The 19,444-nt window shown below is 38.8% G+C and overlaps 1 protein-coding gene across 27 annotated transcripts in view; it reads left to right on the top strand.

Annotated features, from left to right (window-relative positions):
- Positions 1 to 19,444, top strand: part of msi2b (musashi RNA-binding protein 2b) — a 265,052-nt gene that overhangs the window by 230,146 nt on the left and 15,462 nt on the right. For 9 of the 27 annotated variants that reach the window (XR_014628589.1, XR_014628590.1, XR_014628591.1 and 6 more), the window contains exon 11: positions 4,292 to 4,357. The exons of 9 other annotated variants lie outside the window; for them this stretch is intronic. Coding sequence is in view for 13 of the 18 variants with exons in the window: in XM_084418190.1 (XP_084274316.1) it covers positions 4,292 to 4,357 (66 nt within the window). In the remaining 5 variants the exon portion in view is untranslated. Of the gene's footprint in view, positions 1 to 4,291; positions 4,415 to 19,444 lie in introns of all 27 variants that reach the window. 9 more of the 27 variants (XR_014628592.1, XR_014628593.1, XM_084418185.1 and 6 more) reach the window with 1 other exon arrangement.

The raw sequence follows: 19,444 nt of genomic DNA, 5'->3' as shown, positions 1-19,444 counted from the left end.
TAATATTTACAGTACGTGAAATGCAGCCTCTCAGATGATGATGCAGAATACTCTCAGTGTGATGTTGCGGAATTAACTTCATGCTTACGGGTAGTTCACCTAAAAAATGAATCACTTCTCTCATAATTTACTCATGTCATTCTAAACCAGTATGACTTGCTGTCTTGTGTGGAACATAAAAAGAAGGTGTTTTCAAAGTCAGTGGGGTCCAAACAATATGAGGGTGAGAAAATTAGTTTAGGGCAAACTATTAAGTTTATATACTAAAAGTAATTCACTTTTAGTAACTCAATCATTATTACCTGAAAAGTATTGATCAGAAATAATTAGATTAAAATGTATTGTTAGAGTATTGTGTTAGTTTAGCGACATGTTAAGATGTTTGTTTCCTGCTGCCTTTGTAGAGATGTAATTTTTTATTTTTTATTTATTGAGTCCCTCCTGTATATAAAACGTTATATATAGTAATGCATTTATTTTTTGTTCTGTTTTGAAGCAGTGTTGTTGGCTGTGGACAACATAAGTAAATTAATGTGCATCAATTCTACCATGTTACCCCCAACGCTGTGTATAAGTGATATGTTTTCACACATACACATCTGTCTTAATCTGTTTGCTTTTTTAAGGTCTGGTTGTCTCATACATGCAGCATATTCAGGGTTTCCGCATTTTCTTTCAGAAATGCTGTGAAAACACATTGTCAAAGTCGACGGTGATGCTCTTAACTGGAAGCAACTGTTTCATTTGAATAAGAATCATCAATCGACAGGCGCTAGAAATTTAATTGTTGGCTGAAATATTTAACACTAGCTACTATATAGGCTTTACTTTAATTTATCTGGATGTTAAGCACTCGGCCCCATTGTTCAGTTTTACAGCTAATCTTGTCCTAAAGACTCCTATTTGATTAGGCATTAGCAGCACATGAAAGGTTATTAAGGCCACTAATATGAGGGTTTGGAGGGCGTCTGTGCTGAAGAATAGGAGGGAACCCGTAAGAGACAGGGCTAATTACCATCCATCCTTCTATGTGAACCCAACCATCTGCCAGTGTCACCCACTTATTGTCTATTGGCTTTCAATCATGAACGGACCGCTGCAGCCAAAGATGTGTGTTTTAATTAGAGAGCTGCTCTATAATTATATTTATATTATAATAATGACTTTGACGAAGCGTTTGAGTGGATGTCCTTCATTGTTCACTAAAATGATAATATTTAATTATGATGTTTGAACACTGCAGATTTGAGCAAGCTGAGTGGTTCTCTGTCTCTTTGACACGCACACGTGGGCATACACTCATGCTCTCACGTTCTAGCTCTCTTTTCCAAGCACACACAAATACAGAAGACAAGACATGTTACCGCCATGTACAATAGTGCCACAGTGCTCATTTGCTCAGTTCAAAGACCAAGTGAGCTGCTTGCTTAAGGCAATATGAGCCTTAAAGGAACAGTTTACCAAAAAATTGTCGTCATTCCAAAGCTGTATGATATCGTAAGATATCATTTTCAGTTTTGGGTGAACTACCTCTTTTTCTCAAATTCTAAGGAATAACTTATTTCAATACTGATAAAAAAATAGTGTTGGGTAATTAAAGTTATTTTACCTGGTATTCGTGACCTTAGCTTAGCAACATGCTAACATCAGACTCTATTGTAGCCCTTTCACACAGAGCATTGATCCAAAAAAATTGCCATAGATTTGCTAAAGTGCCTTCTGTGTGAACGCAAACACATCCCAGGATTGATCCCCTTTCCAAAACAGTCACTTATGAGTTTCCATGATGATTAGAATGCTGCCTCAGAAGGCAGCTTGCTATTTAGGCAAAGAGGCAGCTCTCTAGGCTTTGGAACAGAGCTATTGTTGTCAGTGGAAGGTAGTCATGCATACAACCATCAAGCCAATGTCTTGTAGACATGAAACTTGGACTTTGTAGTGCATTCACCTAGTCGGTTTACTTTCACACATGCATCACGTCCTCTCCCTTGCTGCCATGCCATACAGTACCTGTTACTTTCCCCTGTGTAACACACTTAAAGTGAATTAAAGGGCACTTGGAAGCGAGCAATTAATCCCTGATGCCTAATCTCGTAATAACACCATAAAGAGCCACTAAACCGGGAAGGATATGGAGACTCTTTCATCCAGATCCAGCCCTGCTCACAAATCACGGTGCCCGTGCAGCACCAGGGGCCCGGTGTGGCTGTAGCATCAGTTCACACTGCCTGGAGACCAAATTATCCTCCTGATTGATTGAGTTTCAAGGCATAAACCGGAGGACGATTCGCCTGCTCGGCTTTACGACTCTCCGTCTCTGTCTCGCTCCCTCGTTCTCCCGCCCAAACATAAGCGGCAGCACAGAGATAAGTGACTTAAGTGGACTACAAAGTGTTGGGAGCGTGGAGCCATTTCCATATCGCCTTTGTGCTGCAGATGCCGGTCATGGTTGGAGTTAACCCTATAGTGTTGCGCTGGATCATCTTTTTGGCTCTTGCCGGATTTCATTCCTCTCTGCCTTTATGGAAGTCGAGCTGTGGTTTCTGACTCGCCCCTGGTCTCGTGTCTCTTTTCAGCTCTTTAAAGACTGTGAATTTGTGATTTGTACGAGGTGTTATGGAAGATAAAGCTGCATGAGTAGAAAATTCTCATTTGCTTGATGAATGAATGTCTTGTGTGTGTTGTGATGCTAACAACAACAAAACAAACCTTAATGACTAAATGTTATGAAATTAGGCCAATGTAAATTATACGGCAATGTAAAAAAATATATATATTTTTTGTGCATAAAAATACTCTTCATTTTCATCAGTCACATATTTTTATAAAAATTAATGTAATTTTGTATGATTTTTTTTTTTTTTTTACACTTTACCTTAAGCAAGACCATTTAATACATTTTGAGTGCATAAAAGTGTTACTGACTAGACATTTCATATGCCACTGATGTCAAAACATATCAACAGGATGTTAATATAATCTGACATATTTAGCTTACAGTCCCACATTGAATTTATTCCAACAAATAAAAGGATTCATTTTCACTATTGTTGTTTTTTCAGTCTAAAGTGAGTTGTTTTCTTCAGGCTAATGTTAGGTTGTTGAATAACGGTGTACTGCAGTGTTATATTTCCACCATTAAAGCATTCTAGTCCTTTTAAATGTGTATCAAAACCGAAATCTAATTAGTTTATCACAGTAACTTGACCGCACAAGCTCAGTAGCATATCCTAAAGTCTGATGCTCGGCCGTGGCCCTCCTGCTGTGTGCTCCAAACAGATAAGCAAAGGAGCAGCGTGGTCACCCATGCAGAAATACTCAGAGTGCATTAGGGCCACTGCAGTCTCCTCCGCATTTGGAAGACGGCCACTGTAAACGGTGTATTACAGCAGCCTGCAGAACCTGCACCGACACTGCAGCAACTTTATGAGTCAGTAATGTTGTGAGGTAGCTTGATCCTGCTTTTTTTTCTAATTTATCCTCTCCTCTCATTTTCCCTCTCCTTTTTTTGCCCTCTCCTCCCTTCACTACTCCTCATTTTCCTCCCTGTTTCTTCTCTTCCCTCTTCTGCTGTCCTCTTGTTCCTTACCTACTCCTGTTTACCACTCTATCTTCTCCTTACACTTTGTTCACCCTGTTCCATGTTTTTCCTTTCCTTTCCTTCTCTCCTTCTCTCCTTTCCTTCATTCCTTCACTAATGCCCATTTTCCACCCTGTTCCCTATTTTTATTCTCAACTCTCCTTTTACATCCTTTTTTCTTGTTTCTTTTTCCTCTCTTCCCTCACTGTTCCCTATTTTTCTCCTCATTTTTAATCCCCTCTCCTCTTATTCCTTTACGTTTCCCTTTTTCCACCCTGTTTCCTCTCCACTCTTCTCTTATTCTTTCACTATTCCTCATTTTACACCCTATTCCCTCCTTTTTACTCTATTCCTCTCATTCCCTCACGACTCCCTTTTCCCACCCTGTTCCTCACCTATAATTTCCTCATTTCCTGTCCTCTTTCCTTCTTTTTGTACTCTCATTCCCTTCTCCTCCACTATCCACTCTCCTCTTACTCTTTCACTATTACTCATTTTACACCATTTTCCATCTTTGTTTACTCTCTATTCCTCTCATTCCTTCTCTACTCCCCTTTTCCACCCTGTTCCTCGCCTTTAATTTCATCAATCCTCCTCATTTTCTGTCCTGTTTCCTTCTTTTTGTACTCTCAATCCCTCTGCCTTCTCCTCCACTATCCCCTATCCTCTTTCCTCAACCCCATCCTCTCCCCACCCCCACCCCTCGCACAGGCTTCCCGGCAACAGCGTACGGTCCCGTAGCGGCGGCGGCAGCAGTGGCGGCAGCGCGTGGCTCAGGTAGGGGGGCCCGTGGAAGAGGCGGCTACGCAGCATACCCTCAGAGCACAGGGCCAGGTAAACGCTCTGGCCGTAGATCTGTGTGACTGCTGCTCTCTTCATGCTGCTCTTAACTCTAGCCGCCTCTGTCCTCTCTCTCACACACATATACACTCACAAATACACACAGTCTTTAGTTAGAAGGAAAGGACAGGACTCAAGGCTCCTGCTTTCTTCCCCTCCTTTCCTGTTGTAGATGTGATTTATGGCGCTGGCAGAAGTTGGCCCACTACCCATTGGTCCGAGACCGTTTATTCCCCCCGTTTTCTTAATTTAGTTAATGTCAGGATTATGGTCGGTGAAACTGGTAACAGATCAGGGCACAGGGGCCGGCTTCTGCTCTCGCTGCCATTTGTACTTTACCGTAGCTGCTGTATTTGTTTCGCTAACCCCCCTTCCACCCCCCCCACACACACACAAAACACCATTACAAACAGACTTACACGTGGGAGCCTTTTCATTTCTCATGGTTTGTCGGGTTTTCACATTTAATCATTGGTGCTCTTGGTCGTTAATGCCTTCTTCCGTCATTCGGACAAATTTTGTTCGGCTTTGACTAGAAAACACAGTGTGTGCACATTAAACAGTTCCCAGTCGCTTCTTCGTTCCTCTGTGACTATTGATCCGGAGGCTGGATAGCTTAATCTATCAATCTGACTTTGTCTGTAAGATGCAAGGATACTTAAATAAATAAACAGCAGGGAGGAACAGCCCTCGGCCTTCTCACTGACGTTTGGCCTTTAGCACAATGGGAAATGATGGCCTTGGCTAATTGGCCATCAGAAAGTGATTCCATAGCAGGTGGCAAGTTTATTTACACACATACGGCACTGTAAAAAATCCGAAACTCAGAAAACTCAAACTTTAGGCGACCAGCTTGACTTTGAGTATATTCAACTTATTTTTTTGTACCAACTTAATTAGAGTTGTTCAAACATAATGTAAGTAGTCAAAACTCAAAAATAATAATGGTTTTTACTTGTGGATCCAAATTCAATAAGCTAGTATTTTACCTTAAGCTGAGCATTAAGTTAAGTCCCCATGCTTTGACCAAAAACTACAGAGCCTAGCAAGTCACCTGTAGGAGAAAAAAAAACAAATCCCACTAATCCGTGGTCATAGTTTTGCAATTTTTACCCTCAGTTTATAAACCGTACTTACAAAATTTTGAATTGTTCCCTCAGTTTAACAAATTATGCCGACGGATTAATAAACCTTAAAAAATAAATTAAAAATGAATAACATTTGTAAACCGTATTTTCATTTTTTCAATCCATACCCCAAAATTCTAAATCCGTGCCCATGCTTTTTTAATCCGTTCCTATAGTTTTGCAAAGATTTGTTTTCCGTCCCTCATTTTAGGAATCTGTAGTCTACCGACACAAGAACAGAACAAGCTCCCGATTCGTTAACTCTTCTGTTAATTAATCTTTTTGTATATCGTGGTATTGTGTATTATTAAAGTGAATACAGCTGTCTGAACTGCATGCTTAAATTCTTGGCTATTGCGGGGACGGATAACTACACATTGCAAAGTTTCTGCATTGACAACCATATTTAAATACGCGATTGAATCCGATAGACAACCGTAGCAGTGGACGGAACAAAACAATCTGATTCTCTGTCAAATGCTAAATAATAGACCTGGCACTTTTTCTTATGTAATGTGTTACTTTGTTGTTCATTTTTGAAATCATTAATCTTTTTTACATTTAAATGTACAGATTTTAATATATAAAACAGTTCTAAGTACTTTGTTTTAAAACGTGTCCTGACTGTGATTATTTTTATTTCATGAATAAATATGATAAGTTATTATTATAAACTGTTTCTTTGCATGTATTTTGGATTTATTGTCAGTACTGGGCTCGTAGTTCACATGGGTAGAGTACTTGCTGTGTGTGTGAATGACCGTGTTCATCCACCACCACCAAAGACCATTTTTGACCCAGGAAAAATCATGAATTATTATTATTATTATTATTATTTTACTACATTACTACATTAGCAGTCAATTTAATCGATAGGTGAGCCATAGTTGAAGCAGATTTCTAAAATGAGGGATGGACCACAAATCCGTGAGTACAGTTTGCAAAACTGTAGGAAAGGATTGTGAAAGCGTGGGCATGGATTATGAATTTGTTGGTACAGATTGAACAACTGAAAGTACGGTTTATAAATCTGAGCGCACAAGTTGGAAATTCGTGGGTACAGTTCATTAATCCTTGGGCACAATTTGATAAACCGAGGGAACAATTTAAGAATCTGTGAGTATGGTTTCTAAACTGAATTGCAAAACTGTGACCACGGATTTGATTATATATATAATTAAGTCCTGAAGTGTACTGTATATATTATTCAAGTGCATCATCAGTGTTCAAACTGAGCATGCTCAGAAGTCTGCTAGTTGCAGCCTCACCACCAAATTTGACAGTGTAAGTTTAATATTCTAGTTAAGTTGCTTATACTAAATGCAGTAAAAATTGACTTTACATTTTTTGCGCATTTTCTGCATTTGATAATTAATTCAACCTTTAAAACTGAGGTTATCTGCCAAAATAAAAGTTATTGAAAGATTATTTTACAGTGCACTGACATAGTGTGTACACACCTTTTTGCTGATGCGCATGCGTTTACTGCATATTTTGACTCGTGCACATACTCGAGTTTGCTCCATTGACACCTGCTCTCCGGCAGACAGCTATCCACCCCGGTGTAATTGGCAGACAGGCGTAAAAGTGGCTCAGCGCATGGTTTGAAGGAGTGCAGTCGACAGAGCGTGAGCCAATCAGTCATGCCTCTCCACCCAATCAGACGAGTTTGATTCTGATTAGCACTCGGCTAAAGAAACCAACTTAGCCTGAAAAAACATAGCTCTCTGCATCTCGTTGCTGTTTAATGTGTGTGAATTATACCAGGCTTGTTTGGAGCGAGCTCTGAGTTTAAAACGAGAGCTACATGAGAAATAACTCTCAGCTGATGGCGTCTACAGACTTTTAAATGAGTCGAAGAAGTCATACACGAGGCTCGCATTGTGAAATTCAGACCCAGTGAGCTTAATTTTCATTTGAACATTGAAAGCTTGGGTTATACTGTGTGTTTTGGAGAGGAATGTGATTAGGTAAGGACGTGGCCCACTGGACCAAGTTTATTAGGCCAGTGTAGTTATTTTACCACCCTCCCACCCCCCGTGGCTAGCGTCTTCAGCTGATGGCACAGTTGCACTCTTTTGTGACTGATGGAGTCGCTCTATGGTTGCGTTGTGACAGAAGTGAGAAAGCCATTGAGACAGAGCACTGACATTTAAGGATGACCTTTTCCGAGAACCTCATCATCTATTACCCAACTGATCTCCATTGCGCAGCACAATTTATACACCCCTGCTGTGCATACATTTGCTGCTAGGCGGAGGATGAGATGTGTTTGCGTGCCGACTGTCAGTCAGTTAACTCCTGCGCAAACCTGCCGGCAAGGGTACGGTGAAAGTCAGAGGCTCCGCTCTGACAGACGAGCTGTCGCACTTTATTGTGCGTAGTTCTCTGGCAAAATGGTGATGTTGCAGGCGGCCCTTGCAGATCATCTTCATCGCTGCATAATCTCCGTCAATCATCCAAGAGCTGTTGCTCTTCCTCCACCTGCTTGATGCAATATTACAGTTCTCTTCTCAACCTAGACAGACCCGGTTCCAGAATCAAATCACTGCTTCTAAAGTTAGTGAGAGTGCAGATGTAATGAGTAAGAAATGGCTCCACCATAACAAGAATAGCAATGTGCAGTGAGACATTTAAGATTATTTACAAGTCATTACTTTTACAAATGATTAGAATAGAATTTTTTAAAATATTGATACACATTTTTTTTTTTTTCTGTTAATTTATTAGTAAGCATTTACTTTCCTTAATGCGTATCTATTTTGACATGCCATACTTTTGTCCCATGCTATGGTTATCACTGTCATCCATAGCAATTTCGAGACTGAATCCTGCATTTATATGTGGTAGTTGCCATGTTAGCAGCATGAAAAACAAAACTTTAATTCAAATTCTAAATTAATGATATAGTCTAGAAAGCATGCAAAGACCGCTCCCTTTATAATCATTAAAAAACTGTCACTCATGTTAGTTCACTGCAATCTCACAAACTTCCGTTCTAATCAATGAAGCTGTCTGCACTGCACTATGAATCTTTTACTTACATCGTGTCTGCACTTTGTTAATGAGAGGTTTTGCGACTCTGTGGATTCTGACTAAATTAAACACCCCTGATTGGCCGTTGCCTTCAAGTGATCAAAAAAAAAGTCTGTGATTGGATATTGCTTACCGCTGCAAAATCACGTTGTAAATAGAAACATTTGACATTCTCCAAAGAGCGAACACAAATACGCACTGGAGCGTTTGCCAAATCTGTAAACCTTATTGTAAAGTGTTACCAACATTTCTCATTATCAATGTTGAAACTGATATAAAAAAAAGGATTGGTATACTTTGATGTGAAGAAATTTCAAAGCACAGCATTTATTTGAAATAGTAAAGACATTTATAATGTTACAAAAGATTTCTGTCACTTTTGATCAATTTAATACAATTCAATTTAATGCTGAAAAAATGTATATTTCTATCAAAAAACATCTTGACCTCAAACTTTTGAACGAAGAAGATTGAGAACCCCTGATCTTGAGTCATCCAGAGCAGCTTCTATCTCATGATTATTGGTTGGCAGTGAGGTAATAAAATAAATGAGACACATACTTTAGCTAGGCTAAACGGTGTGTGTGATTTGAATGGGATTCATTATTTATAGACCGAGCCGTCCTGACCTCTCTGTGTCAGTATGGCCTATGAAACAGTTCATCACTTAGTAGCGATAGAGCATTACGCTTCAGTTAGTAAGGACTGATCAGCAGATATTATTTCAGAGTCTTGGAACATGTTCATTACAAGCTTCTTTTCAGATTGGTTTAGCGTTTTAAACTGATTATGATAGTTAAATTTACATACCATTCATTTACTTAAAGATATTACAGCATGTTTGTTAAGGCCAGTACATACTGCTGAAATAGCATGTATCCGCACCCCAGATTTCATCTAGTACTTGAAAGTGGCATTTCAACGTTTCATTTTCAAACACCCACAAACCAACCGTGTTGATGTGCTGGTGTATAGTAGGACGCCGGGCCGATGGTCGTGTTTCTGTTGTTTCTCTCTTGTTTGGTTTGGTCCTGCTTGAAAGCCAGTGTGTGTAAGTCAAAGACTGCACCAGTTGACTTCCTCTCTACACACTCTTCTCTGGTCACACTCCAGTGGAAGGTTTGTCCCTGCTCCTGTACGTCCCCCTCTCCCTTGTTCTTTCTCCTTCATCCTGTGTCCTCTTATTTATGTATATCTCTATCTTGAGTTTTAGTATTATTTTCATTCCATATTTGCATAGTGCAACCTGCAGTGCTTAAAGGGATAGTTCAGAAAAATAGACTCTGTTATTTACTCACCCTCATGTTATTTAAAATCTGACTCTTTTTTTCAGATGAATAAAAAAGGAGAAATTCACTCTTTTCCATTACAATGTATGTGTATGTACTTAAATGTACTTAAAAGTGATGCATATGTAAAACATAGACTGAAATTTCAGTTTCGACTTACTGAAAATCTTGACATCAGCCCTTGGTGCATTCATTAGAGGTACTGAGATCAGTAGAAATGTGAGTTTTGTGCAATATATATATATTTTTTTATAATATTTAGATTTTCATTTTAGTTTAATATTTAGTTAATTTTGTTATGTTCTTTTATCATCTTTATAATTTTTATTATTTTTTTCAGTTTTAGTTTTATTTTTTTATTTTTTTTTATTCCATTTTAATGCCATAAACCATTGCACTAGGCTTGTCGTCAATGATGTACTGTATAACAACATTCTTAAACTAAAATGTATTTATGTTGCGAAGCCAACATTTCTAATTTTCCTTTAGTTTGTTTTTTCATCTAATATTTCTATTTTATTTTAATTCAGCTTTGTTTCAATTTAACATAAATTATAAAAAAATATATATATTTTTATATTTTATATATATAACCAGTAACCCTGGTTTTTGTGAACAAATCTTGTTTTTGAACCTCCAATGAATCAGTTGATCCATTTCACAGAATGATTCATTCACAGTCCACTTTTTTGATACTTTTATGGTGCTTTTCCATCCCTTTTTAAAGCTTAAACGCTCCAGTCCCCATTAACAGTCTGGGAACAGCTTGAGGGTGAGTAAATGACGAAGAATTGTCGTTTTGGATGAACTAATCCTTTAACACTCATCAATATTTCATTCTTTATTCCGCCCACCTCAAGTATTATTTTTTGTTCTCGCTTAATTTTTTCCTCAATCTTTGCCATTTCTCTCTGCTTCATTTTCTTGGACCTATACGTGTCTGTTAGTTGACTGCATGCCTCTCTAGTGGTCCTGATAGAAACCGTAGATCTAGATTTGAGTACATGTCTGTTAGCTTGTGTTTGGAAAGAATGCATTACGTCTCTTCTCTTTGGATCTTCTGCTTTTTACATTTAGTGTTGTGGATCGCAAGTACTTTTTCTCATTTACACTCCTTCGGCTTGAAGATACTTGTCAGAGGAGGCGTGTAAAACAACATCTGACTTATTGAGACCTCCTGCAGCATGTGTCAGAGTGAACCGGGTGTTTATCGAATGACATTCTGGCAGCGCCGCCCCACTTCCTCTCAGCTCTTTGGCACATGCAGAGAGATGACTCTCAGAAGTTATCTGACACTGCACATCTCGCAAAAGCACATCCTAGAACTGGAGACCTGACAACCTCAGCACCTCGGCTCACCTGGGCCGGGGACAAAGGGCCACCGGGCTCCCTGGGGCGAGACTTGTCCCTCCAACTTCTTTCTGGTTTCTCCATCCTTTTCCCCTCCCTCCATCTGTTCTTCTTTCTTCAGCGAGGTGAAAGTGTGCACTCGCGTGTGAGTTAGAGAAGCGGGAGCCACAGAAAACCTGTGTCACTCTCCATTAGCTGTGGTATCCTGACAGACAGGCCCTGGACTACAGCTGTGTCTGCCTCGCTCACTGTGGTGTCCACAGGTGCAATCTAGGCCAGCCTCTCTACGGTGCCAGCCGCCCGTGCTGCAAATATGAAACGCACTTCATACTTGTCTGTCACGCTCCTGATGAAGATAGATGTATGTTTTCACCATCTTGCGGTTAGCTGTCCGCTTTCCCACAGCTCTACCTATGTCCAGCCCTATGCTCAGGGGTGTGAGCGCTAGTCGCAAAACTGGGTTTTTCATTATTTTCAAGGCTTAACGTTGAAACATTATCTGCAGACGAATTATGCGATGCCTTCTCTAGCTAGAAGGGACATGTTGTAATGATAATTACTCAAATATACGACTAGAAAAGACCATCTCTGAATGGAGAGTGATTGTCTGTGGAGGCGGCGAAGGGCACTTGTAATTCTTTAAAAATGACATAGGTGGAAATGAGGTAGCTAATTGTGGATGTTCGGAAATTTCGAAAGCTAATTTGGAGGCACATTTGACAAGTTTATTGACACCTAGTAGAGGATTTGTTTGAGAGGAAGAGTGCTACCGGCTTTATTCGAGTGGAGAGAGATTGAGAGACCGAGAGATAAAACGTAATGTCTCTGAGTATGGAATTGCAGGGTCAGTGCTTTTTATAGAACAGCAGTCTGTGTTTTTGTTCGAGTGTACGGATTCCCTCTCTGCGACTGACATTTCTGCCTGGAGTAGATGATTGTGTGAAATGCTATTTCCAAGGCAGGCCACAGTCCTTGAGCTTTTTTTAAAGAAGTGTTTGAAAGTCACATTGCGAAATGTCAGCTTTTCCATCGTCCCCCCATGAAAAGACTCTGTAAATGGCAGTATTTCGCTAACATCAGCAGGCTAATTGTGGTAATAGACTGCTGACAGGTCAGGTGTGAGCCGTACTGACTGCGCTGAGCCTGATCCACGTTGAGTTTTTTTTTTTTTTTAGCTTCTTCAGTAGCGGAGCAACAATGTTAAATTGCATTGCAAACACATTTTAGTTTTACTAAGACTTTTCTGCTGGACGAACAGAATTTCAGTGTCTCCGTGAAACACAGAGCTCATCTCAAGAATGTCCTTGAATCGTTTGTTTTGACCCAAGAGTCCTCAATGGAGGTGGTCTGATGTGGAAGTTAGGGGTCAATTAGTTAAATAAGATGTTGATTTGACTTGCTCTCAAGCAGAAAGCAATGGGTTAGCAGACAAAAACAAACAGGTAGAAGCTGAACTGTTGCTTTTTTTTTTTTTTTTTTTTTTTTGCTTGCTTTTTATTTTGCTGTCAATTTTGCTTTTTGTTTAGTGTTTTGGACATTTTTTTGTAGTTTGTTTTGATTATTATTTTTTTGTATTTTGTTGCTTTTTAGATTTTGTTTTGTTTTGCATTTTGTTGCTTTTTTTTTTTTTGCTATTTATATTTTTGCTTTGCTTTTTATTTGCTTTGCTTTTTTTGTTTTGCTTTTCATTGTTTTTTGTTTGCAATCTGTTTATATTTTTGCTTTCTTTTTTTGTTTTGGATATTGGTGTCATTTTGTTTTGATTTGTGTTGGCGTATTTTTTATGATACTTGATTTTACTGTATATGATGACGTAAGATGTTGACAGATTTCAGCTTTTCTGTGAATAACATTTCAAACAGAAATGTATCTTATGCCTATCTAGAGCTTTAGCACTTCACATTCACCATATCCTTACAGATAAATACAAGCAGGCCTATGCATGATTTGTCCAAAAAACAATGTTAGCCAAGTAGATGTTCGTGTACAAGGAAAGATGACTGCCTGAGGCACAGTAATACCATCCTGTAGGGCTAGCGTTCACAGTTAATGTCCATTTTGACAAATAAGGAGTAATTCAGGACAGAAAGTCTCAGTCTGATACGAACTGAGCGGCATGTGTTTTACCAGAAATGAGCCACCTTACCTTTTATTGCTGTCAAACTTTTATTCCTTACTTATGACTCCCTCATTGTTAGTGTTAAACAGATCGTATAATTAATAAAAGCTTTGTTAAATATTAACAAAGCAGCTGTTAAATATTATTTTTAACTCGAGCATCATTTTGACCACTCATTATCTTGCTCGTGTCTTAATCTTGCACTGGCTGTCACTCGATGCGGCCTTCACTTTAATGCGACTAGAAAAAAGACTATCCAGTGCTGTGTTGGTGCCTTTAGCAGTGACAAATTACCACTCTCTGTTCATTAAACAGCTGATAAAAGGGCCTCTTATTTACGTATTCATGTATTTATGTATCTGTTTCTTGATGCTGCTCTGACAGATATTATGTATAACAACACAAAGCTGCAGTGGTGGGGGGGGTGGGGGGGGGTAAAAAGCAACCAGTGCTTTCATCTCAGCAACAGCTCTGAAGCACCCAGATGGGCTTCGTAATGGTGCGGTTGACAACCTTCCAGAGTGCATCCATTCTGAGCTCGCTCCCATGTCAGCCCCCCCGTCCCTCCCCTTGCTGGGGGGTCTGGGCTCAGTACAGATGTTGCCCAGACAAAGGCACATCTGGATGACCTACTCCCAGCTGTTCAGACACGACCTCAGAGTGTGTTTGCGGGCCTCCGTGCGGCTCGTAGAGGCGAAATGATGAATAGACGAGGTGCTGTCGTACACCCACCGTGAACGAGCGCTTCACATTTCTATACCACTATTCATCAAGTCGGGGGAAGTGAGTTTAAACATCTATCACCTGTCAACGATGCACACACTCCCCCCAAACCTGCCATTATAGAGTAATTAGATTTCTCTTTGAGTGAAGGGGAGAGGCCCGTGGTACACAACACAGTTCGGTATATTTTTTTGTGGAAGCAGAAGAGAAGATATTAAGCTTTCTGTGTAGTTTAACTGTGGGGCTGCAGTTAAAGGAAAGTGTTCACAGTGCCTATTAATGGAAGAACACACAAAACTCACACCCTGCGTCCTCGTTCATCCCGGAGTTATTCACAGAGGCATAAAACATTCCGAGTGCTATTCTCTGTCTGATTGGCAGCGTACAATACCATGGAACATCACAGAGGAGCCATTATTGTGGCAACTTTTGATGTTTAAAAAAGGCAGTGTTTAATTTAGCTCCACTTTTTTTTTTTTTTTTTTTTCACTTCCACTTGGTCAAAGTGAATCATTTGCATGCGCTCAGAGAGAGAATTATCCGGCGAAGGTAATCAAGCAGCCCTATTCCGCCAGATGGCTTTCTCTATAGACAGTAAATGGGCAGTTTTTAACTGCGTTTTATTCCGTGTTTCTGCTTCAGATAGCACTGTCATTGGACGTGATCTACCTGGATAATAAATATAATTTCTGCAGGCCGTTATTAGATAAGACCTTTCCTGCCACAGCATTAAAACGAACAGCTTTTCAGGTCTAATTTTCTATGTCACTGCTAACAAAGAAACCAGGTGTGTTTGTTGTATGTGCGGTAATGTCGTATTTTGCGTCCCGCCGTTCCCGCTCCACGGAAATTAGGCGGAATATTTATGCAGATTGCGGCAGGACTCAGCCATTGTTGCACACGCCGGGGCCGGGGAGTGTTAGACAAAAAGGACGTCTCTGAACCCCCACCCTTTGGCGGGGACGAGGCGGGTCATGCTGCACACGCCTGTAAAAGGTCTTCATTTGTTTGTTGTTAAAGATCTAATTAGGAGGATGAGGGGAAACAGGACGGAATGGCAGCTTGTCTAATTAAGAGGCGCGTCCAGGGTTCCCTTTGAACCTCAAGGACGCCCATCTATTAGAGAGGCCCATCAAAAATGGATTCAGCCTAAGTGCATTTTTGGTTGCTTTCCTTAAATGATTAAAGATGTGCGCGCTGGAGTGGGCTTTCCCCTCCTCTCCGAGAATCCGAAACACTTGAAGATTCTGAGCATACCTCAGGCATTTCCTTCGTTTTTGCGCAGTTAGCGGGAGAGAGCTCGAACGTCTGGATGCATATGTGATTTATTCGCTTTTGGGAGTGTAGGTACTGGCAGGATGGGGATTTTCATGCTCGTTTCTGTTTACTGATCGTAAGCATTTTTTCAGTAGTTGTGCCTGTGAATTTCACTGTTCTCTTTTGGCAGTCCCTGAAACAGAATAGAATAACAGGAATTTTTAACACATATTTCATTTAGCATTTTCTTGGAAAGACGCCTGAGAAAGGTACATTACGTAGCCAAAAATGTGTGGACAGCAAACTCCACACCTGTATGTGCTTGTTGAAAATTTAATTTCAAAACCACTGGTGTTAATGAGGAGTTAATCCTTCCTGACAGCATCCGCTCCTCGGGTTGCAGGGATTTGATTCCTCTCAAATGTCTTCAATAGGGGTTCAGGTTTGGGGTTTTTGCAAGCCAGTCAAGTTTTTCCACGCCAGAGTCCTTAAAACCATATTTTTTATGGACTTTGCTTTGGTGCACCTCATTCTACTTTATATGTTTATGGAATGAGATTGCATGACTATATTTGTCTTTATGCATCTGTTAGTAATATGAGTTTATGGAATAACCAAACTTGCGAATTAGCTGTTCTAATTAGTTCTACACCAGTATGAATTTGAAATTGCATAAACCAAATATTGAAATTGTATGTATAAATTTAACTCTTTCCCTGCTATTGACTGAAATTGACTGAGGGTGCAATGCATCTTCTGAAAGAGTTCGTAATAGATCAAACACAGGCGAAGAAGCAGCAGAAACAAGCGATTGAAGCTTTATGCACGTTGTAGTCTTTGACAACACAATTTTCTCAGCTTTTTGTCCAAAATGTTGCTTTTTAATAAACTTACCCACATTCAGGTGTTAATGATGAAATAATTAATGAAGCTAGAATAAAACTTTTTTTGTTTTGTTTTTCTCTGTTTTTCAGAGGCTCTGTTCTTTCTTTTGATATATTGCAAAATATTCTGGGGGCCATGAAAGATTTGTGAAAATGATAAAAATCGCTGTGGATGGCAACTTAAAAAAAACCAACACTAGCTGGGAAATAGTTAAAAATGTATCAACATTTAAAGGAGCATTTCACCCATGGGAACATTGATCTTTATTGAAAGTGGGTCATATATGTAGTCGAAATGTAAAATAAATTTTGAATTTGGTGCCTTCTTGACCGAGGAAAGAAAGAAAGTAACTCCCACAATGCACAGCTGCGCAAGCCACTCCCACTAATCCAGAACAGCATATGAATCACTCATCCGTCCATAAGGCTAGCTACCACCGGAGCTTGAAATTCATTTCACACAAAATGTCTAACGTTAGTTAGTTGGCGAACTCATTAATGAATTACTCCTCATTTGTATTTCTTTCGAAGTGGTGAATTATTGCATGGTTACGTTACCGGGATGTTCAGTCAGATGCGGTGCGAAACTAGGATGGTTCACAACACAAACGTCCGTGTCCTCGTCTGATTCAGAGATTTCGTCCAGGAGAAATTGGCATCGTTTAAATTCTTTGCAGCAGACGGACTCTATCTCTGTGTTCGTAGCGGTTCGTAGTTGCATAGTGAGATCACCGGCGCCACCAGTCCGCCCCCAGCTCGAGCCAGTCTGGGCTTCTCGTCCGCGACAGGCAGGTCTTCTGCCTCGGCTGCTCTTCGCTATGCGGCTTGTAAAGGTAGCCACAAACACCTGATTCGAGCATCAGACTTCCGAAATCCTCTTCTTCTACATCATATTGAGTAACGTTACCCTCCGCTATTGTCATATCTTCACAGCTTGCTCCACAGTGCCTGTTAGCTTAGCTTCCAAACAAGATGGAGGATATTGCTTTTAGTTTCAGAAAGTGAAGTCCCACCCACTGATCTGTAATAGGCCTGTAGCGTGCGCGGGTCCCTCCCCCTGGAATAATGAGGAGCTAGTGTTTGTAGTCTCTACACTTTTCAATGAAATGTGACTTCCTGCTTATTATGACGCAAAATGATGATTTTTACGTCATAATAAGCAGGAAGTAAAACACTTAAATCCTTATTTCTCCCATCTCAGGGAAAAATTAATGAAAAATCCACGTTTATTATAATATATGACTGGGTTTCTAACAATACAAAGCTTAATGCAAATGGGTGAAGTGTCCCTTTAACAAAATCAACTTTTGAAAACAGTCCTGGTTGTGAAGACCAAAAATGACATTATAATAAGTGGTTTAGTGAGTTGTAAAAAAAAAAAAAAATGTATTCACAGTGTGACAAACATTTTTTGTTAATGTTGATGAAATTTAAAAACCCTTTGTTCGACATTAACACTGGTGTTCACATTCAGTATAGGCCATGTAGTATAAGCAATACCAACAAATCTCTGGGTCTTTAATAGATGTGTTTGGCGACCAAAACCGCAGGCATTAGAGCAGACTCAAGGTTTGGGCTGAAGTGAGCAGTCAGCAGACTAGATGTGGATAATTAATGAGTGATTGGAGAAGGCCAGAGCAACACAGCTACAGCCTATCAGAGAATAAACGTTCCTTTTGTTTTCTCATTTATTTTATTTATATTTCTTTATCACTCCCTATACTCTTCTTAAATGTAGGCTGGCATAGACCTCATTTGTTCTACTGGGTATATCTGGGATCCTCTGAAACTAATTAAGGCAGAGGAAAACAATAAAAAAAGTGTGTGTGTGTGTAAAGTTTGGAAACATTACCATTTTTAATGTTTTTTGAAAGAAATCTCTTATGCTCATCAAAGCCTTCATTTATTTGATCAAAACTACAAAACACTAATATTGTGAAATATTATTACAATTTAAAATAATGGTTTTCTATTTTAATATACTTTAAAATATCTGTGATTCAAAGCTGAATAAATGAAACATCATTATTCCAGTCTTCAGTGTCACATGATCCTTCAGAAATCATTCTAATATGCTGATTTAATGTTCAGTTATTATCAATGTTGGAAACCGTTGTGCTGCTTAAACATTTTTTGGAACCTGGGATACTTTTTTTGAGGATTCGTTGATGAATAAAAGTTAATAAGAACAGCATTTATTCAAAATAGAAATCTTTCTAGCAACATAATTCTTTACTATCACTTTTTTTTATCAATTTAACTGTACACATCCTTGCTGAATAAGAGTGTTCATTTCTTTCAGGAAAGAAAGAAAACAATTACTGACCCCAAACTTTTTAATGGTAGTGTATATTGTTACAAAGATTTTTTTTTTTTTTTTATAAATGCTGTTCTTTTTTTAACTTTATTCATCAGAGAATCCTGAAAAAAGTATCACAGGTTATAAAAAAAAATATTAAGCAGCAAACTGTTTCCAACATTGAAAATAAATCAGCATATTAGATTGATTTCTGAAGGATCATGTGACACTGAAGACTAAAATAATGATGCTGAAAATTCAGCTTTGCATCACAGAAATTAATTATATTTTAAAGTATATTAAAACAGAAAACCTTTATTTTAAATTGTAATAATATTTCACAATGTTATATTTTTTTCTGTATTTTTTATCAAATAAATACAGGCTTGGTGAGCATAAAAGGCTTCTTTCTAAAACATTAAATATAGTAATGTTTCCAAACTTTTGACAGGTACTGTATACACGCACAAACACACATACTAAGTATTTTGACACTGAAGTCACACTTTTAAATGTCTGAATCTCATTGCATCATTAGATACAAAATTTCAAACAAAGTGGCATGGTATGGACACAAAAATCTAGCAAATTTAGTTTTATTCACTTTATATTAAATGTTATATCTTTTGGGAAACATTTTAGTTGTTTTTAGTTTAAAATAAATGCACTTTGATTTGATATTGTGATATCTAATGAAATGACATTCATACATTTTTATGTGACTCCAAAAAACTTTCCAATGCAATATGTAAAAGCGTCTTTTCACTCGTAATAGATTGGATAATAAATTGACACACACATGCACTCGAGCACAATAAAATAAAACAAATAACATACCCTTAGATTTTAACAATGATTTCCAAATACTTTCACATATTAAAGAAAAGTTATTCACGTTTATAAATCTGCTGTTTTTAAAGAGGATGACATTACGCAACAC

The sequence above is a fragment of the Rutilus rutilus genome, assembly GCF_951802725.1.
Source record: "Rutilus rutilus genome assembly, chromosome: 9".
NCBI lineage: Eukaryota > Metazoa > Chordata > Actinopteri > Cypriniformes > Leuciscidae > Rutilus > Rutilus rutilus.
This window is presented reverse-complemented; position numbering and strand designations above follow the sequence as displayed.